Here is a 22,318-nt window from a genome sequence, read left to right as displayed (position 1 = left end):
GAACACAGTCATCTATGCCTTCCTGTGGACCTAGATAGGAGGGTCACCCTGAAGCTAAGCAATCAGTTTTAGTTGCTCACCTAAGTTTATCAATTACCTAGTAGGTGTCTGGTGCCATTATAGACACTGAGAAAACTTGAAAGGTGCCCTGCTCTCATTGAGCATATATTCTGGAAGGATCTACAGCCAGATAGCCAATAAGACCACTTGCCTCAAACTTAGCCATCAGTGAAATGGGGCTGGGGAGATGGCTCAGTGGGTGAAGTGTTTGGCACATATGTGTGGAGACCTGAGTTGAGAATCCACATAGATCTGGTCACAGCAGACCCCATGCCTGTAATCCTAGCTCCCTGACTGGTAAGTAGAAAGCAGACAGAAGCCTCCCAGGAAGCTTGTGTTCCAGCTAGCTCGGGATATGACAAATCCCTGAGGTTCCCTTTGATCTCTACATATGTCCTGTAGCATGTACCTCAGCCTATGGGTGTGTGCATGCATGCATATGTGAGAGCATATTCGAGTGCGCGCGCGCGCACACACACACACACACACACACACACACAACTTTTAAGATGAGATGAGGTTGGATAATGTTCAAGGCTGCTGGGTAGACGGACTCAGGAGAATGAGGCAGACATTCAGTCTTCCAGACTGACTAGGAAAGCACCTCGTAGAGAGAAAGACCAAAATTAAGAGCAAAATTCAGATACTTTAATGATAAGACATCGTGAGCCTGACCGCTAATATCTCATGTGCCTTATCTTTCCAGGCTTCAGGAAAACTGTAAGACATACTACTCAACAAGATAAAGAAGGCCGCGGGCCTGCACAGGAGCCTTACGGTAAGATGAAATAACTTCCCACTTGACTGCTACCAAAGAACCCCTTCCGAGTGGCGTGGACCCTCTCTGGGACCTTAACTTACTTTCCTTTTGCAAGGTACATTCTCTTTCTCCGCTCTATGCCTTGATGAATTCTTTTATGGCCTAGAATGGTTGGTTTCAAACATCAACTTGCCACAACTTAACATCACCAGGGAAGAGACTCTCAACCAAGCAATTGCCTCTATCAGGTGTGGGTATAGTGTGGGGAAGTGGAGTTCTGATTACTGCTTGACGTGGGAAGAATTACCCTGAATGTAGGTGGTACCGTTGCCCAGTTTGGGCCCCTGGACAGCATAAGAGCAGAGAGGGATAGCTGAGTAGCAAGCAGGCAGCACGGGATTATCCTTTTTTCTCTGCTCTTGACTGGATGTGATGTGATTAGCGTCCAGGGCTTTTGAACTAATAGACTATAACCTGGTGTTATAAGCCAAATGAGCCTTTTCTTCCACTAACTGTTCCTGCTCAGGGTGGGTTTTTTTGTTTTGTTTTGTTTTCACAGCAACTGAATAAGACTAGGACCAGGACCATGTTACTGGCTTTGTTACTGGCTTTGTTACCGGCTTTCCCTACTTGGCTTCACAAGGCACCTTTGTTATGTTGATACAATATAAAAAAGATAAAAAGGAGTTGGCCTCGTGGAGCGCTGGGGGGCAAGTACCAGGCAGAAGGAGCAGTGAAGATTGAGGGAGGAGGGGCCGTCGTGCCTGGAACAAGGCAAAAGAGAGAAATCTCTGGGACTGGGAATGTAACTCGGTGGTAGAGCTCTTATCTAGCCTGCGTGAATTCAGTTCCCAGCACAGGAGTCAAGGAGAGAGAGTCCTGGAAACAAATGGAGGAGTTAAGGCAAACCAGCGTCTGTGCCTGGATCCGCTCTCTGAATGGTAACGAGCTGTTTATCTGTTTATCTGCTGGGGCTGGCAGAGGAATGGGACTGAGGACAGGCTGGGGCAGCTGCGAGGTTAGAAAGAAGTGTGGAAACTGTTACGCGCCTGAGGCTCCTCTCCCTGCAGCTGGTGGTCTGTTTCCTTGCCTTCTGGTTCCGCAGGTTGACTCTCTTAGAAGAGTCAGGGAGAATAAGGGGAGGGCATCGCCACTCAAAGCTCAAAGTCCTTATCCTCCGTGGATAGCGGTTCACCAAGTCTGTCTCTAGTTTAATTGCCTCAAAGCAAATAAACAATCCAGATACAAAAAAAAAAAAAAAAAAAAAAGAAAGAAAACAAACAAACAAATCAAATCAACAACAACAACAACAAAATAAGGATGGGGGAGGAAGAACATTTCTTTCTTTTTTTTCTTTTTCTTTTTTTTTTTTTTTTTTTTTTTTTTGCCTTGTTTTGTTTTTCAAGACAGGGTTTCTCTGTGTAGCCTTGGCTGTCCTGGACTTACTTTGTAGATCAGGCTGGCCTCAAACTCCCTCTGCCTCCCAAGTGCTGGGATTAAAGGCATGTGCCACCACCACCACCACCACCCCGGCTGGGAGAACATTTCTTTCTTTCTTTTCTTTTTTTTTTTTTTAAAGGATTTATTTATTTATTTGTTTGATTGTTTATTTATTTATTATTTATACAGTATTCTGCCCCCATGTGTGCCTGCAAGCCAGAAGAGGGTACCAGATCTCATTATAGATGGTTGTGAGCCACCATATGGTTGCTGGGAATTGAACTCAGGACCTTTGGAAGAACAGACAGTGCCCTTAACCTCTGAGCCATCTCTTAAGGGGAACATTGCAGCCAGCCTGGAGCGAGGGGCTGCCGTGGGCTGGCATGTGAGAAAGCCTGTGTGCACTCATGCACCCGCCCATGTTGCTGTTGGAGTACAGTGCTGAAGAGGCACAGGGTGGCTTATTTCTAAAAGGAAAAATGATAACTGGGCCAAACAAAGACCGGGAGGCCAGGCACAGATAGAAACAGACCAGAGGCACGCCGCTCAGCTGCCTCTGCCTCTGTGTTTGTTTTGCTATTCATCGGCTGCCCCATTAGTCTCCCTCAATTAGCTGCAAGTTCCTGAAGGGCAATTGGCTGTGCTCACTCTGAAACTCTGCCACAACAGAAGCAAGCGAAGGGGAAAGTGGCTGCTTCACCCCATGGATGGACGGATGGACAGACAGACAGACACAACTTTGTTCTGCACTCTGTTCTTTCCACTAATATGCTGATAACAAACGAGCTCATTCCCAGTCAGTACAGAGCCAATGAGCTTACAGCTGAATGGCACTGAGAGATTCTAGCATCTGCCACAGTTGAGCTGGAGAAGAAGACACAGAGAGAGTGGTAGCTCTCCCCCAAGGACACCTCTAATCCTTGTCACCCTCTGGCCTGTTCTAAGCCTCAAGCTCCCTGGAATCTTGGGGCCCAAATGCTGGCTGGCATGTTTACAGACCAGTCTGCCACAGGCTTTTCTTGCCTGTTGCAGCAAAAACCCCATCTGGAATCCAGTGTCTGTGTGCCTAGGTGAACTGAGTGAAGTCAGCAAAGGTGGCTGGACTGTGGAGACCCATGAGTCCTCAGAAAGCAAAGAAGACCATAGATGGTCTCTATTGGCATATTCTCACAGGAGCCCTGGGTGGTTTGGAGCTTTCTCCTCAGCGATTTCTGAGGAGGCAGATGTCTTTCCCCTAGAGAGTCAGCTGAAAGAACTTTGTCAGAACGCTTTCCAGACCTGCGTTCCACACTCCCACTTCAGATTCATACTGACTGGTCCTGAGATCCTATTCTGTGTTGAAAGTCAAGCTCCTGGCTTCACCCAGGTAAAGATCTCTGACGAGAACTCAAGCTGTACGAGGTGGAGCTGTGTCTCCCGCTGCCTGTGGCAAAACTGTGCAACTGGGGCCAAGACACAGGGTTGAGCAGCAAGCAAACTGGTCTCCCTCCTCACCCAGAGCAATTCTGCAATCTGTTTCCATTGTGTACATCTCAGGAATAAAAGACTTTCCCAATTGCAGAAGGGGCTCCCTGAGGATGTATCTGAGATGGTACCCCAGACTGCTCACACAAGCAGAATCCAGGACCCAGCCCCTGCGGTGACCATCTTATCTAAGGACACACTGGGGCCATAGAATTCTGACCTCTTATAAAGGGCCCATTCAGAAGCAACCACGTGCTGGCCCATGGCCAATCATCCCTAAACAGGCTGCAGTGGCAGGCTCACCAGCTATACAATAGGGGGCGGTGGGATTGGAATAAGTCTGAATTCAGATCCCAACTGTTCTACCTCAGATTGAATTACCTGCCTTACCTAAGCTTAGTTAGTTAGTTAGTTAGTTTGTTTGTTTGTTTTTATGAGAACCTCCTGCTTTGGCCCCTTGAGTGCTGGAATTGTAGAAGTGTGTCCCCCTACCCAGTGACTCAGGATGTGGCTTCCCTAGCTCTCAGAACTTTTTGTTGTAAACAGAGTTTTTTGGTTTTTGTTTTGTTTTTACTTATTTTTACTCTGAAGAAGGGTTTTTGTACTGGTGCCAAGCCCTGATCTGTGATAGAAAATGGATTTGATCTGAGATTTTTCTCCCTTTAAAAATGTAACACTTGGGTTTTTTTTCCCCCAGGAAACAACTCAATATCTCAGAAAAGAGAGAGAGATCCTCAGTTCTAGCCCAGAATCCCTCCTCTTCTTTCTCTGCTTTACTGCTGTGAGCCTTCATTGAACTTAAGGCTAAGAAAGTATTTAGCCCAGAACTTCACCACAAAGGTCAGTTTTCATTATTAGAGCATGTGCACAGTCTATACATGACTCATCCTCTCCCAGTCCAGCAGCACGAGAGACTGGTGTCCCCAAAGCTGACCTCCAGCCAAAATAAACCCTTTTATCCTTAAGTTGCCTTTGCCAGGTATTTTGTCTGCTGAGACCTAATTAATCTCTGCCTAGGTGGGCCACAAATATCTTAAACATGCCATGTCTGTGAGAGTTTTGAAAAAAAAAATATATATGTGCCAAGTCCTACCATCCCATAAAGAGGTGAAATTTGCTTTCCACCAGCTGAACCTGGGTAGGTCACATGACTCACACTTTGTCCGACAGTTATGAATAAGCCTGATGCAAGCAGATACTTGAAAAGTGCTTGGGTATCAGAACTAGCCTTCGCTTGCTGACCTTGGAGCCTGTGCCACCATGTGAACATGTCCAAGCCAGTCATCTGGTGAGGAGAGGCCACAGGGAGGAGACACAAGGTGGCCCGGCAGATCTAGCACTTGACCTTACATGACATGAGCAACACTGGTTGAGGTCAACACAGTGCAATCTCCATCAAAGAAACTTCCCAGAGAAACCCAGTGCACGGTCTGCCCCACAGGCTGATCTAATACTTGGTGGTTGTATGAAGCCATTGGTTTTGAGTGTGGTATATAAGGAGCAAAGGCTAAGTGATACTGTCTAAGTCTGAGCTCAGAATCTCCTCCACCCACATAAAACCTCCTCATATTCGCTAATGAGATTCTAGTCTACCCAGCTGTTCAAGGTTCATTTTAGAAACTTCTCCTTCGTTGCATTCAGTCATCAGGAGAGGCATCTTCAAACCAGCTGAGTCTTCCTTACTCTTATTTCCCCCATCTGATCTGATCAACACCGTCCCTCATTGGGATTATTAAGGTCACCCATTTGTTCTTCTGTCCCCACTTTCTCTTCCTTGGTATCTCCTCCTTCCTCCACCCCTCACCCACCCTCACCCCTCACCCATCTAAATCACAGATCTCATCCCATCAGTGTCCACACTGCCTGGAATTTCAAGACTGAGTATATCAGCCTTAGCCTGCAAAGCATTTCTTCACTGACCTTAGTTTACTTTTCAAATTCTACCTCGCTCTTGATTCATGTCAATCCAACAGACAGGCCTTACTGCAGCAGCAGGTGGCCTTTTATTACAAAGAAATCAGACACTGAACTTGCAACCTTAAAGTACACAACTGGCCTGGGTATGGTACTGCCTGTATCCTAGGTACTTGGTAGGCTGAGGCAGAAGGGTGGTGGGTTCAAGGCTGGACAAGGCTACATAGTGAGACCTTGTCTCAAAATAAATACAGTGATGATGATAGTAATAAAGACATGGGAGGCAGAGGCAGGCGAATCTCTGTGAGTTCGAGGCCAGCCTGGTCTACAGATCAAGTCCAGGACAGCCAAGACTGCACAGAGAAACCCTGTCTCAGAAAACCCAAAATCCAACCAAACAAAAGATGTAGCTGATTGGTAGAGATCTTGCCTAGTGTACGGAAGGTCCTGAGTGCAACACCAGTACAGCAAATCAATCAATCAATCAATCAATCAATCAATCAAACAATCAAACAATAACATACATAGTTGGCCCTTTGCATCTACAGTATCAACCAATTGTGGGCTGAAAATATGTTTTAAAACTTTATCTTGGAGTGGAGAGATGGTTCAGTGATTAAGAGCTCAGATTGTTCTAGGGCCTGAGCTCAGATCCAAACACCTACACTGGGCAGTTCACAAATGCCTGTAACTCCAGCTTCAAGGGATCTGACCCCTTCTGGCCTCCATGACACCTATATGTGCACACGCACACACACATGTGTAAACAAAACAAACCTTTAAAAATAAAATAATAAAACTATATCTCTATTGCACATGTTGATCCTTTCTTTTTGTCATTCTCAATACAGCATAACTATGTACATAATATTTACATAGCATTCATATCTAGAGGGCGTGTAGGCTCTATGCAAATGCTACCTCTTTCTATTCAGGGACCAGATTGACCTTCAGAGGATTCAATCAATCATGAATAGAGAATGTTTTGGAAAATGAATATGCTGGCTCACTTTATGTCAACTTGACACAGCTACAGGAAATTTTAATTGAGAAAGTGCCCCCATAAGATTGGCCTAAAGGCAAGTCTGTGGTGCATTCTGCTGATTGGTGATTGACGTAGGAGGGTCTTGCCTACTGTGTGTGTTGCCACCCCTGGGCAGGTGGTCTTGGGTGTTTAAGAAAGCAGAGCAAGCCTTGAGAAAACACCAGGAAGTAGCACTCCTCCATGACTTCTGCATTAGCGCTTATATCTAAGCTCCTGCCTGCCCTGTCTTCCCTGGGTGATGGACTACAAGCTAAAAGGTGAGATGAACCCCTTTTTCCCCCCAAGTTACCTTTGGTCATGTTGTTTTATCACAGCAGTAGAAACGCTAACCAAGACAGTGCATTTATAACAAACATCTATAGATTTTGAATGATTCACGTAGTGTCTATATGGGATTGGGTATTATAAATAATGTAGGTATGGCTTAAGGCATATGGGAAATGTATGCAAATACTCTGCCATTTTCTGTAAGGAGTTTGAACAGCCATGGATCGTGGTATCGGTGAAGAATCTCAGAAGCACTTTCCTTCCAATCCCAAAGGACAACCGTATACCATAGGAGCTTAGTCTATGTGATGATGTCTACATTTGTATAACAAAATTACATGTTGTCATTGAAACCGGAGGACTATGGGGTGTCTTGGGACAATGCTGGTGATAGATTTTGAAGTTTGAGGAAGTAAAAGCAGGTTACAGGGTAGTTACAGAGAGTTTCGTTTTAGTAATAAAACCAACAAATGTAAAAACCGGAAGAGAGACTCGCATGGCTTTTCCCTACATGTGACCATGAGTGGCTCGATGGTTAATTTTGACTGTCACCTGGAAGCTACACCTTCGTGTGCGTGTGTCTGCGAAGGTGTTTCTAGAGAGGTTTATCTGAAGAGGGAAAACCCACCTTGAATGTGGGTGGCACCATCCCATAGGCAGGAATCCCAGACATTAACTCCCAGAGCTCTCACCAGACACAAAGCAGCACTTTCGTCACCATCCCATTATACAGATGAGGTAACTAAGGTATAGAGACTATATAACTAAAGTGCAAAGCCAGACCCCGTGAACCCTAAATCCCTGACATACGGATCCTTGTGAAAAGCACAGAGATATCGTTGGGTTTGCAATACAGTGGAGTACGCCTCTGCTTTGTAACTCAGCCCCACACCTCCTCTGTGGGTGAATGGTCCACGCCTGCTCACTTCCTCAACTCCCATTCACCACCCTAACCTATTGTACTCCAGTTTCTGTTCCGCTGAAGGCTGCCCTGGCAAGGAGCACCAGTGTCCTTTTGGGCACCAAACCCAGAGAACGCCTCTCCCCTCTCATCTTGCTTGACCTCTCAAGTGCACTTGGCAGACTTCCCTGGGGCTCCCCACCACCACCACCACGTTTGGCTGACACAGGTTCTTCCTGGCTTCTGCCTCTGCTTCCCTGCCTCTCTACTCCTCACTGGTCTCTCTCCATGCGGCTCCTAAACTGTTCATGTTCGGGGTTCTGTTCCAGGTCTTGGGTGATGGTTTATTTCCAAGTCTAGAATTACCTCCCAAACTTTCTTCTGAGCTCCAGGTTCAAAGCATCTACTTACTGCACGTTTTAAATAATTCATTTAGTTTTATTTTATATGCGTTGGTGTTTGGCCTGCATGTATGTCTGTGGAAGGGGCCGGATCCCCTGGACCTGTTACAGACGGTTGTAAGCTGCCATGTGGGTTGCTGGGAATTAAACCTGGGCCCCCTGGAAGAACAAGCCATGCTTTTAACCACTGAACCATCTCTCCAGCCCCCTTCCTGGACATCTTAATTTCATCTGTTTTTGCCCTGAAGACACAACAAGCTGTACAGGTCTTGAGTTTTCTCTACCCTTCCTATTTTATTCCTAATTTCAAGTCTGACTCTGGCCCACCCCACAGCCCAGCTAGGACCCAAATATCCGTGTAGCTTCCCCTAACTTTTCCTGCTGGCACCAGTTGTCAAACTCTATTCAACAGTATCTCCACAGCTCACTCTGGCTCACCTTCACAGCCACGGTCCTATCGAAGGCCCTTAGAGTATTTCTTTTCTCTGTGGAATTGCTGTTAATGTGCTGGCCCCAGCATATTGATTAGACTTTAACCAAAGTGATCTTTTTAGAAACAAAGTCTCACTGTGTAGACCAGGACTGGCCTCAAACCCCTGATCACTCTGTTGCAGCTTCCTGAATACTGGAATTAAAGGCATGCACCACTGTGTCCAGATTTCAAGGTTAAACAAGGCTTTACTATATGTCTTAACATCCTAACCCGTGGCCCTTTTATAATTGCTCTGCTCTCTGCTGGGACTAGCGTTTCCTTACCTCATTTGCCAGGAACATTGTAAGCTTCTCCAATAGCCTCTGTCTGTCTATCCACACATCCAGTTGCCCAAATATAGTCACTATGTTGCAGATATACGTTGATTGAGCAATCTACCCATAAAATCTCTCCCTCCCTCCCTCCCTTCCTCCCTCCCCCCCCCTCTCTGTGTGTGTGTGTGTGTTGCTAGAACTAAGAACGTTTGCACATTAGGCAAATGCTTCACCAGTGAGCTGCAGAGGCCAGGTGTGTGCGTTGATTTTTGTTTTCCCCTCCTAAAGGTTGGTTTCATCTTTTGATATTCAGGGCCTTGGACATGTTAAGTCATATAGGCCTTCAAAAGAAATTAGAAAAGTTTGCTGACCAATTCCCTAAGTCTATCAGCTTAACATACCTATCAATAATAAGTAATAAGTAAACAAACAAACAAAAGTGAAAAGGGAAGGAAGTCTCGTTTGTTTGGCTTTACTCTGAGTGACTCCCTGCTGACCTCCTGGTGGCCTTTGTCTTTTTGTTGTCATTCTGCACAGTCATCCGTCACACATCTGCTGCCTGACCCTGCTGCGTGGCTTTGATTTTCTACAGGTGGAGCAGAAATCCCAACCAGACCCTTGTTTACCCACCGCTGGTTAGAGAGTGTTTGCTTAATAACATGGTGGGTGTTTCCACGCTCAAAACAGAGATCCAGAGGCGGAATCCATTTGCTTTTGAACTTTTGTAAGCTCCCTTAACTCTTAATCATTAGCAGACACTATGAGAGGCAGGAAGCAGAGAGAGGGTGAAAGAATAAGGGAAGAAGAAGTTGAAAAGTCCAAGTCCTTTTACAGGCTACAGAGAAAACAATACGGGAGGTGCTGGATGGAAATGTCCACTGTTGTTTTCTGGGAGCTTTCTGCTCCTCAGTGAACAGAGAAATCAGTGGTACCCCAGGTGTTCCACTTCCTCCTTTGAACATGCGGAAGACTCACAATGTTTACGTCTCTTTGAGAAGTCAGAATTCATATAGACCCCAAGCTCTACACATTACTTGTCTCTTCTGTCAGTACACAGGTCCTGAGCAACACGCATCTACATTCGTTTGTGTCGCCAGACGATTATGAGAATGGCTGCCTCCTCTACACAAAGAACGAACAGACGTCCTGTGTACAACCACCATTCTACCTCATCGTCTTTACCAGCGAATCGCAAATCACATTTCCTCAGAGTAATATGCCCTGACCCTTCATTCCCTGGGCCAACGTCTGAATCCTAGGGAATGAATACATGTCCTCAGAATTCATGTTTAGAAATGGCATCCCCAAACTCGTGTTAATATTTGGGGGTGAGATCTTTGGAGATCATTAGGATGTAAGAGCGTGGGTCCCTATGATGGATGGCACTCGTGGCTTTGTAAGAAGAGGAAGGGTAACCTGAGCTACAGTGCTCGCCCTGTGAGGCCCTCATCCTATTACAGTGCAGCACACAGACTCTTTCCCAGTGATTACTAGCATGCTTGACTTCCCAGACCCAAATTATCAGCCAAACAAAAGTCCAATGCCTTTCTATGTGGTCCATACAGGCCTGTAACTTGTCAGGCTTTTGATTCCTAAGTACTAGACTTATAGACACAAATCACTATGTCCATCTTCATTTCTCCTTTATAGCACAGAGTGATTTTAATTTTTTTTTTTTGCATAATTTCTCACTGTTGATTCTCTTGTCTAGACTTCCCTGTTCAGCACTGATGAAGTACTCAGAAAATAACGGTTGAATGAACAAATGATGGAGGATCAATCAAGCCTTGAATGCCCACCTCATCACCTCATAACCCCTGGCTGAGAGTCACTTAAATTTCTAAGCCTCATTTCCTGATAATACTGACCAACGTGATCATCACAAGGCTTTGCTTCTTAGTGCATCTTTCAGAGATTCTAGTTTAGAAAATCTCGGCCTGGTGGCCAACTGGATTTGGAGACCACTGCTCTGGAGTCTAAGCTTGTGAGGTTCAGGGACTGGGGTTTTACAGTAAGACATTAAGCACAGATATACTGCCTTCTCGTCAGAATGGCAAAGATTAAGAATGGAATTGTAAGCTATGTCAGTTGATGTCTGGGGTCCATGCATGCTTCTTTTGATAGGCATGTGGGTTCCAGTACCCACTTAGGCTACACAAGATCAAAGACTTGAGGGTAGAAAGGTTTCTTGGCAGAGTAAGGGAAATTGTTGGAAGACTGACAGGCTAAAGAGACCTTTGGAAACCCCATGACTTTATATTGGCCTCGAAGTGGTTGTCACTGCACCCTCAGGTGTCCATAGGCATCCTAGAAAGATGCTCTCTGCTCTCTTTACATGACTGACAAATCGATAGCTCGTATCTGATGCATTGTTTCCATGAACACACATTGGTGCTTTGTTTTACTTTTAACAAGGAAATTTCCCAGGGTTCTTTCCCTAGACGGCATCTTGTGCTTGCTAACCCACACAGCAGATGTAAACACAAACTTGAATGTGGCTCCTGGAATGACCACTAGAGTAGCTATTGGAAAGCACAGATCACTGCTCCTTTGAGGAACAGTACCCTCTCCCATCAGCTGCACCCCCTTATCTGTCATCCAAAGTAAGAAGTTGTCCTCTTCTTTAAGCACAAGCCAATGACTGTCCTCTTACCAGGTGCATTCCTATGGAGGTGGACATGGCCGTCTCGATCTCAGTGCCCACATCTTCAATGAATGGATATTCATTCTGCTGATGGATAAGCACCTTGGCTCCAGTGGAGGACACCAGGAAGGGGTTGTATTCATCTTCATTTATGTATAAGATGACCTGCAGCCCTGGGAGACAGAGCAGTTTGCTAGAAAAACAGTCCCCAGGGCCCTGGAGAGCCTCCAATCCAAGACCCAGGGACTCCCAGAAAGTTCTAGGTAGGTGAACACCAGACTGGAATGTCTAGGACAGCAGGACTTGTCTTTGATCTGCTTATTGCAAGTTCAAAGCAGTGGTTCAAGCACATATCACAGTCACGTGACGGCTAAGACTAAGTTCCTGCAAAATGTAAAGGAACTGGGTGAGACATATAAGTCTGCATGGTTGCTGATAAAGGAAGTTGTCCTGGGGAACTCCTGTGGCTGCTTAGAGTGGAGCTGGGGAAGGGACAAAACACGATGCTGTGTCTGGTTGCTGGTATAACCTCTCCCCTCTCCTTGCTCTGTGCGAAATATATTCTGTACTCAGCTGCCAGATGGAACTTTAAGAATTGGAAGCCTGAAGCCCTTCAATGGCATCTATTTGGATACAAGGGAATGCCATTGACTCCCTTTACCTGTCACCACCAAGGCTATGAAGCTGTATCACATCTATGTCTCTATCCTTAACTTATCCCACGCTCTCCTTTTCTGGGTCAGCTCCAAGCATGCTCCTCTTATGTGGCAGTTTGAATAAAAGTGGCCCCCATTGGCTCATATGTTTGAATTCTTGGTCTCAGTTGTCAGAGCTGTTTGAAAAGGCTTAGGCTGCTATGGCCTTGTTGGAGGAGGTGTCACAGGGGCAAGCCACGGGGCTCCAAACACCTCCTGCCATCCCCGGTGTGCTTTCTGCCTCTCTCAGATGTTCTTGCTCCACTGCCATGGACTCTAACTCACTGGACCTGTAAGCCCAATTAAATGCTTTCTTTCATAGGTTGCCCTTGGTCATGTTGTTTATCACAGCAATAGAAAAGTAACAACACACCCCACTTATCTTTCTGGAACACGTCAGATTCATTTTTTTCTGTAGGACCCAGACAGCTCCTGTGAATACGTGGGACTTCTCATCTTTAAGTAGCCCCCCTCAGTGAGGTCTTTCTGAGCCCCCCTTTCCTTGTCCAATGCCCCCATTCTGGGCCCAGCCACTCTCTCTTCCTCTTTGCTGGCTCCTCTTCCTACCTCTCATTAGTAATTAGATCATGGCTCTACTTGCTTATTCACTTCCTGAGTTTCTCTTTCCATAGAAGGGCAAGTTGCCTGGAGGCAAGCAATGACATCTGTCTGTCCCCCCACTATATCACTAGCTCCTCCACGTGGGCCATAGAGCAGATAGTGTTTGGCAAAGGAACGAATGAATGGGTAGAGTCTGTGTGAACTGAAAGATGAGAACTTCAGAGCTAGTCTAACCTCTTCTATTTGTAAATAAGGGAACTGAGCCCAGAGAGGGATATGGTGTACTGGAGGCCACACAGCAGAGCCAAAACTCTGCCCCTCTTCACCCAGTTCCAGCCAGCCCCTTGTCACTGCAATGTGCACTCTGGGTCAGAGCTTCGTAGGTCTCGGAAAGAGCACAGACGTCACAGTTATGAAACCCAAGATTCTGAGTGCAGAGTTGCCCTATAACAGAACCTGGCTATTACTAACAAAAGTATCTCTGTGTAACAAATCAAATTTTATTTGCACAGAACATTTTAAGAATTCCCTTTGGCTGGGCATGGTGCTGCATGCATGCCTGTCATGGCCTTAGCACTCAGAAGGCCCAAGTAGGAAGATGACAAATTTGACGCCATCCTGGGTTATCTAGTGAGAGAGACCTTTTCTCAAAACAAACAAGGGCTGGGCGTCGGCAGTTGAGTGCTTTCCCCAGCATGTGCAAGGTCCTTGGTTGGATCCTCAGCACCACAGAAATGGTATGGAGGAACTCTTTCTGTGAGGAAACCAAGGCAATCTGCCACATCCTTACCTCCCTATAAAGTAGAAGTGGCAGAAATAGAGGTGTCATAAAGGGATGTGGTGGAGGCAACAGCAATGTCAGTGACAGTTGCATGCAGAGCGTGTATGGCTGGAGTATGTACGCTCCCCAGACCAGAGTCACAGGGCGAAGCGCCAGCCTGCCATGTAAAGGCATTAGAGATAGGGCATTAGTTAAAGCTCAATGAGGTCTTAAGGTCCTGGCTCTAGTCTGACAGGATTGATGTCTTTATAAAAAGGAGAGGCATCACAACACCGTTTTGAGGCAGAGGAAAGACCACGCAGAATACAGAATACAGACATCTGCAACCAAGAAGAGAAAGAAGTCTCATCTGTAGCCACAAGTGCTACAGGTCCACCCTTCAGCATTGTGATAATCTAATGTCTATTGCTGATGCCACCCAAATAATGGTATTTCATTATGGTAACTTGAATGTATCCTAGACCTTATTCTAAGAGATCTAAATAGCACTTATGGAAGCTACTGTTACTGTTCTCATTTTGTAGTTGGAGGGCAGTAACCAAGGTCACACAGTGATAGGCAGAGCTGAGGTTTGGCTCCAGAATCTGTTCTCTTAACTAAGCTAAAGGTGTGTCTGCCCTCCTAATCTCCTACTCAGCCCATTTGGGTTTAGCTCTGTTTAGACGCCACCTGCCCAGGATTAGTCACCCCAGCAATGAGCTTAAACCAGAGTGGTTTGTCAGCTGAAGGAAACCCAACAGTGTCCTGTGGCTCTCCCAAAGATAAAGAAGCCAGAAAGGAAAACGCCCACAGAGAAGAAAAGACTGAGCATGGATGCTCATGTCTGCACTGGGAGCCGGGAAGAATGCCTTTGCTTTTGGGACAGGTGACAAGGATGTGAAGCCTAGTGTCCCCACTTTTGCTGCTGCCCTCAAGGTCCCATAAGTGTCTCAGGGTTCCCTCCTTACCATACTCACTGCCCCCCATGGAGGTGCTGAGGATGGTGGCATTTTCTCTGTTGTTGAACGTGTAGCAATTCCCATACATTGGATGGTGGAAAAGCGTGAAGTTCCTACAGAGGAAGGAGAAGGTTCAGGAAGAGCTGGGCCGGGACTTGCTCTTGTGCCACCCAGTTGGAGTCAGGGAGCGCTGTGTCAGTGGCGAAAGCTTTGGGATAGTGGATAAGAACGTGACTCACCCATCCCATTTTCTCTCTGATGAAATGAGCAGGCCTCTCAGCGGGGCTTTGATGTAGCATGTAGGCTGCCCTTTCGTTCTCCCTCTTAATGCTCTCGCCACTGTTTCTATTTTGACTTGACATTATTTTGCTTTTGAGGTAGCGTCTCGTGTATCTCAGGCTCACTTCAAATTCCCCATGTATCCACAAATGACACTGAACATCCGATCCTTCTGCTTCCAGCTCCTGAGTGCTGGGAGCACAGGTGTGTACCGCCATACCTAGCTGTGGAACTCAGGCCTTTGCGCGTGTTAAGCAAATTCTCCGCTAACTGAAGTGCACCCTCAGCTCTGATATGTAATTTTTTATCTCACACGCGTGCCCCCAAATTCCTCTAGCCTTGAATTTCTCAGCCAACTTTTCAAATCCTCAGCCCCATGAAAGTGATCTTCAGAGTAGGAATCCCATCCTAAGGCCATCATGTGATTTCAAGACCTTTGCCCTCAGGGTGAGATTATCTCAATTGTTTAATATTTGCAAGGAATAATGTGTATATTAACATATAGAAGGTCCAGAAAGGCTCAGAGTTCGGAAAAGAATGTGGCTAAACCATTCAGATCAGAGGGATCACCTCAGAGTGTCCCATTGAGTCAATAGTCACCACCAAGGTTCTGATTATTATATTTAAAGCAGAATGGTATGAAGGACCACAAATATAACACTCGGATGTCTACCTGCCTCCCTCCTTCCCTTCCCTCTTTCCTTCCTTTCTTTTCTTGTACCAGAGTGGAGGCTTTCAGCCATAGGTACACATCATAGTAACATACAAAGCTACATGCATGCCACTGACTACCTTGCATTGTGGCAGGTAATTTAATGGATTTAAAGGTGCTGTGATTCCATGCAAGGTACACTTTCCAAGGGATCCTGGAACCTACCTCCCTGGTAAGTGATTTTCCAAAGGGGGGAGTCAGTGTTCTCAAGACCTATTGGTGAGCTTCAGATGCATGGAAAGGGCCTAAGGCTAAAGCCCTCCGGTCCTCAGAGTGTGTCCCCTCCTGACCTGGCATCGCAGGACATCCCATCAAAGAAGCAGGTCACCAGCAGTTCTTCAGCAGAATAGCTCATGTTGATTTTCTTGTCTAGAGGCACCTGTGCCATGATATTCATGTAGTGCAGCTTGTACCACTCCTGGATGGCATTGATTCCTGAGCTGAAGGTGTAGGTGGCACAGTCAGAGGTGTCATTTGAGCACTGGGAATAAGCGAGAACACCGGATTGTCAGTCCTAATGCTGCTGGAAGGACTGAGGTGGGTTACAAATGTCAGGCTAGGTCCTTGGGCAGAGGATTTGTTTTTTTTTTACTTATGGGTGCTTGAAGAAGTCAACCTCAAGCCTCAAGGATAAAAGAGAAAGCCAAGAAGAGCACTGAGGCCAACCCCAATGGCTTCTTACTACTGTCCGCCATTGGGCCAGAAGCAAACTCAGATTTTAGGGTCTAGCTAATTAATGCCACTGCCTTCCTACTGAACACTCCCATTTCTAAGGCTGTCCTGGATTCACTTTGTAGACCAGGCTGGCTTCCAACTCACAGTGATCCACCTGCCTCCATCTCCTGAGTGCTGGAATTAAAGGCGTGCGCCACCATGCCGGGCTTCTCATTTCATATTACATACACAGTTTAGAAACCTGGATTCTAGCCCAGGTTTCTCTGACTTTACCTCTCTGCAGGATCTCAGACAAGGCACTAAGGTATGGAGTATGTCACTGGCAGAACGTTAGCAGGAATATCATGCTACGCAATCACACTTAGTAAGCAGTTGGAAGGGCTCGTGTTTGAAATACTTAATTATGAGGGCTCTAGAGAGAAGCCATGGAACATTCCAAGCATTTTCATTGCCCTTGGCTTGGAAAGTCTCCTGAAAGGACAAACATTCAAAGAATTGATATTAAGAGAATCGTGGAAATACCCTATGAATATAACCAGGAGGACTTTGAAGTCTCGATGACTTTGATGAGGCACTTTTTTCATTATTGAAAATTTGTTTAGATACATAGAAAACATTATTAGATTCAAAATTCTCATCATCAAAGCTAATCAAGATGAGGAAACAGTCCCCATCCACACTCTAGTGGTGGCATGGAGAGGCACAGTGGTGACAGACTTTGCCCAGGAGGGTAACGGAATTCATTTTCAGTGACTAGCTTCTTCCTTTTGCCACTTGAAGGGGACCTGAGTGGCAATAAGAAGCCTGGTGGTGGCACCTCATGAAGCAAGCACTGCTGGGAACCCTGGTGCATTTGTCGTGGTTCACTTTCCCCTTTCCGATGTCTACACAGCAGCTTTGCTTAGAGAACCTGCTCCCAATATGTCAGGAGGTGATCAAGTGCCCCCACTTCCAGCTTGGCTAATGGAATCTGTATCTTAGACATTAACAGTAAGAGTGAAAATGGCCTCTTTAATTCAGCATCAATATCTGAATGAATCCCATCATTTCTTGCTCCCTAGATAACTAGGTCTCCCCGAATATCTGGCCTTCACAAAGCCCCTACGAGCCACAGGTCCTCCCCTGTGATTTTGCCCATGCCTAGACCTGCCTGAGCTGGTTTCGGTTGCTTGCCTCCAAATCACTATAACAAGGTATAAATCTTACAATTGGCCAAGAAGAACCCCCGAGCCCACCAGCTCCCTCTCTCCCCGGCACCCATGAACCGTGAGGAAGCGAGTCTCACCAACTGAAATCCCACCAGCTTCTTCGACTCGTGCACGTGCATGACATTGGAAGCCTTGTGAATGATTCTCCCGCTGACTTTCCGCTTCCGGCCAGTGAAGAAGTCCTTGGCTTTTCCCTTCTCATTCTCGTTGAAGAGCAGCAGTGGGATCAGGTTGAGGAATCTGGGTGGTGCACCTTCCCAAGTGGACTGCATGGATCCCGCTTCCCGGCGTTTCCGAGATTTAACCTCTGGAAAGTCTTTGACCCCGTACAAGGACAGCAAGGCCTGTCTTGTCTCACCATCCAGGTCAGCCAAAAGGTCACTCACGGCGCTGTACCTACCAAAGTGGGAGGGAAATGTCAGGGAGAAGGAAGACCCCTTGCACAGTGCTGTAGTTTCTCCACGTTGTCTTCCATCTTGACGTGTCAGCCCTGTCTCCTGGCCACTCCCTTGGTCGAGGGGATGAGGTCTTTCACTGTTTGCCCCATTCAAATGACCACTGGTTCCCCTCCTTTGCCACCTCTGTCTGATCATTCTTGGGAAGGTTGATGCCCCAAACCAGTATCTCTAGAGTGTTGACTCTCAGGTGCCTCCCATAAAGTAGCCAAAGTGAGGACACATGCATAACTACTAACTGTATGGGAACAGGCTCCGTTTCCACCTGTCACTCTCTGCCTCTGCTCACTGGACATCCTCTAACCAGTGCTGGGAGGCAAGAGATTGGGACTGTCGCCTTGACAACACCCAAGTACACAGAAAACGAGAGCTGACTGCATGAAGAATAATGGCACCGGTTTTTTTGTTGTTGTTGTTTTGTTTTTTTTAAGTATTGCTATACCAAGCAGTCCCAGCCTCTCTCTCCCTCTTGCTTTTTGTAGAGGTCATGACATAGCGCAGAAGCTAAGGAGTCAACTACCTGTCCCGTTCAAGCTCTCCATCCTAATCCAGGCTGGGTGAGGTTTTCTTCCCTTTTCTATGTCTCAGTTTCCCAGCCTGCTTATTTATAAAACAAGGTTGTTGAGAAGGTTCAACGTGTTTATTATAGGTATAAGAAACACAGCTGAGTATAGTGGCACATAGCTACAATATTTGGGAGGCTGAGGCAGGAAGCTCACAAGGTCAAGGCCAATCTGAGCTATATAGAATGGCTCTGTCTCCAAGTATATAAATAATGTTAAAAATTTAAAAGATATATATATATATGTGTGTGTGTGTGTGTGTGTGTGTGTGTGTGTGTGTATACAGATAATTAAAGGGCCACTATTATTATTATCTGTAGTAGCTCACTACCTTGTTCATTCTTCACTGTAGTATTAGCTTCACCAGGGCTAATGTGTTAGGATTGCTCTGTGCTGTGCCCCAGAACCCAGAACAGAGTCTGACAATTTGCAAAGGACAAGTAAATGATTATGGCTAGAATATGGGTGGAGGAAGGGAAAGATGGGAACAGGAAGAGGAAAGGAAGAAGATGTCGAAGAGACTTTGGAAGTAGAGAATGAGTCTGAGGCCTCACTTTGCCTTTGACCTTTGCCTTCAGCACATGCCTCTGCACAGCTCAAGCGCTGGCCAGTCTTGCCTCTTCTGCAATTCCCCGATCTGCATACCCTCCTCACCCCCCACCTCCACCCCCCAAATTCTGCTGCATTCTGTCTGGCCTCCCAGATCACTTTCCCATAATCCTGAGGTCTATGATGACCCATTTAGAACAGGTCCTGCCACTGACAACAGGGCAGCACCAAAGGTTGATCCTGTCCCGAGCCCAGGGATCTCAATTACAGGGCTGAGCTCACTGAGATGAGGGGTCAGGGCAGCAAGGATGTTTCCGGAAGTCATTTGGGTGTCACTTCTGAGTCAGCCTGGCTTTGGGGGAGAGTGGGGCTACATGTGTGTCTGCGGGAGGCACATTCCAGACCCAGTCTCCAAGCACAATTGGTGGAGCAGCCAGCCTCCCCTGCCTGCCTGCCTGCCTGTCTTAGACATAGTCATTGAACTGAAAACATACAGGTCGGAAACCGATCCTGGCGATCAAACCAAATTTCTAAAGTCTGTGTCAGCGGGCTGGTGCGGCTCTCAGACAGTCGCTCTGGGGGAGGGGCTTTGGCATTCAGGAGAGGCCGACTTCCCGCTCCCAGGTACCAGCGCAGCCTCTTACTTGTAGGGGTTGATGTTGCAGATAGTGATGGCGGGGAAATCCAGTTTCTGGAAGTGAACTTTGATGGAGACAGAGACTGTGTAGAAAGAGAAGACGAGGAGGGCACACTGCCAGATAATGAGGGCCACCGCAGTCAGCGTGAACGCGATCCACAGCAGCCGGCGAAGGCGGCCTCGCGACACCACAATGCGGCGGCAGCCATGGGTGTTGGTGTTCATGCAGTACCAATGCATCAGGTCCTTAATGGTCGGTGCCTGGGGGCCTCGAACAGGCAGATTCTTTTTGATTTTGGCTTTGATCTTTTCTCCAGGCGCCATGGTGAGGACGGGGACTTTGCAGCCTGCAAAGTTCTGAAGGGACAGAGGAGACAGGTAAGTAAGCTTGCAAGCATAGGCCTGCCAGCCCATCCCTGGAGCCTCTGACTGGGAAACACCAAGCCCACGTGTTCCTAGAGGCCTTCTTCTGTCCTGTAGGCTGGGCAGGCTGCATTCTGCACCCTTGGCCCCCTCGCCAGGATTATTTGCTTTGGGCCACCACAGCTGCCTCCTCCTCTTAGGGCCCCCAGGCCTAGCCCTGAGGGGGCAGGGCAATGTGTAACCTGCACATACTGGCTGGACTGGCTGAAGGACCTTTCCCTGGAGTTCCTGGGGCAGGTGCCCTCACAGCAAGCCAGCCAGACTTCTCTTATCAGGCAGAGGCAATATAAGCCGTGCTTTATCGCTTCTATTGGCCACTTCTTGAGAGCAAGCCTCCTGTTTTATGAGGTCTCCTGATGCCTAGTGAAATGTCCCTCCTGAACAGAGCACATGTTAGGCAAGATGTCACTGGCTGCTGAAATTTCCCAGCAGCTGTTATAGGTCACATCCTGACCACGTTTTCCCTGCCCCTTTCCACGTTGCTCTCTTTGAAATGAGATGATTTCTGTCTCATTTCTTCTCTTTACCATCATTTCTAAGTGTTTTCTATAGCGCCCAGTGTAACATCAGCCCATGACTCCCAGCCTCTCCGTATTTTACCAGACACCATGTCATTTTACCTGATTTTAAGGTATTATAATTTGGAGAAGGCACTTTGATTCAACGGTAGGTTTTGGGGTGCGTATTGGAAAACAAGTGAACATATTCACTTATGTATGTTGCATCTCAGCTGCAGAATCAGTACACCACGAGATATTCATTTTAGCAATGAACTCACTGTGTAGTAGATAGAATCACCAGTCTCATACATATGTAAACTCTCTATATAAACATACATTAGTTTATATATTTCAACAGTTACATGAGGCAGCTTTACTGTTATAATATTCATATCAGAGAGGTGGGGTGACTTGCTCAAGACACACAGCATGGCTCCTATGTCTGTGTGGAGTCTGCATCCAAGACAAAGACTTTGATGACCCCATCAAGTTATTTTCTTTTTCAAGATAGTGTATAAAATAGTGGGATGTGTTTTGGCATTGACATACACATGTGTCATTATACCTTGTTCCAGTTTGTCCCCCATTGCACTTGCTGGTCCCCTTCCTTCCCCCCAGTAATCCCAAATATTTTCACGTGTTCTATTGCTCTTCCTTCCCCATCCTTCCTTACAATCTTCCTCTACTTGTTCATGATCCCCTTTTCTGCATAGGAGAGAAAACATCTCTTTGAGAATGGCTTAGTTTGCTTAACACAATGACTTCCATTTCCACCATCAAGTTCTGTAGCCAGGATTCTGGGCCAGCAGCATTAGTTTTCTTCCATCCTGAATCCATGGAATACGATCCAAAATTGGGGGAATAGTTGGGGAGCAAGGCTCTTAAGTTTATAGTGCTCATGGGTTAAAACTTATAGTACAAAGGGCTGGAGAGATGGCTCAGCAGTTAAGAGCACTGGCCTGGGTTCTTCTAAAGTACCCAGGTTCAATTCCCAGCACCCACATGGCAGCTCACAACTCTCTGTAACTTCAAGATCTGACACCCTCACACAGACATACATGCAGGCAAAACACCGTATACATGAAATAAAAATAACTAAATATTTTTTTAAAAACTTAGAGTACAAAAGAAATAGAGAATCAAGGGTAGAGGTGAGATGTTCAGAGGCAGCCAGACTGCCCCCACCCCGACAGGCTTTCATGATTTTTCTAGGTTGAGAAAAACTATCTCTTATTGACAAAATTTTTCTATATTAGCCTCTTGATAAGCAGTATAAATTACTTTGCTTTACTTTGTCTTAAATGATGTCATCATTAAAAAAATGCCATGGAGCATGGTGGCACATGCCTTAAAGTCTAGCACTCAAAGGGCAGACATAAGAGGATCTCTGTGAGCTTAAGCCACACACACACACACACACACACACACACACACACACACACACACACATATATATATATATTCAAGTTCTAGACCATCCAGGGATACAGAATAAGATTCTGTCTAAAAAAGAAAGAGAGAAAGAAGAAACAAAGTTAGCAGTTTGTTTTTAAGGCATAGATCCATGATCAGTTTGTATAAAACTGCAGCCCAAAGATGGATTCCTCCTCTGCTGCACGTTTGCCAAAAGCTGAATTCTGGACTCTTTTCTCCCCAACACTGGTTCTTCTCATTGGAGCTGATTCTTGGGATCCCCGTT

The 22,318-nt window shown here is 46.4% G+C and overlaps 1 protein-coding gene across 1 annotated transcript in view; it reads right to left on the bottom strand.

Moving 5' to 3' along the window:
* The window catches only part of Scnn1g (sodium channel epithelial 1 subunit gamma), a 31,284-nt gene that overhangs the window by 7,491 nt on the left and 1,475 nt on the right, over positions 1-22,318 (bottom strand). The window contains exons 2-6 of the mRNA XM_051145163.1: positions 19,704-20,053; positions 17,570-17,888; positions 15,900-16,090; positions 14,628-14,731; positions 11,653-11,816 (exon numbers count right to left, since the gene is read on the bottom strand). Of these exons, the coding sequence (XP_051001120.1) occupies positions 11,653-11,816; positions 14,628-14,731; positions 15,900-16,090; positions 17,570-17,888; positions 19,704-20,020 (1,095 nt within the window). The 5' untranslated portion in view covers positions 20,021-20,053. The remainder of the gene's footprint in view (positions 1-11,652; positions 11,817-14,627; positions 14,732-15,899; positions 16,091-17,569; positions 17,889-19,703; positions 20,054-22,318) is intronic.

The sequence above is a fragment of the Acomys russatus genome, chromosome 5, assembly GCF_903995435.1.
Source record: "Acomys russatus chromosome 5, mAcoRus1.1, whole genome shotgun sequence".
NCBI classification, from domain to species: Eukaryota; Metazoa; Chordata; class Mammalia; order Rodentia; family Muridae; genus Acomys; species Acomys russatus.
The sequence above is the reverse complement of the archived record's forward strand: the minus strand, read 5'-3'. Positions and strand labels throughout refer to the sequence as shown.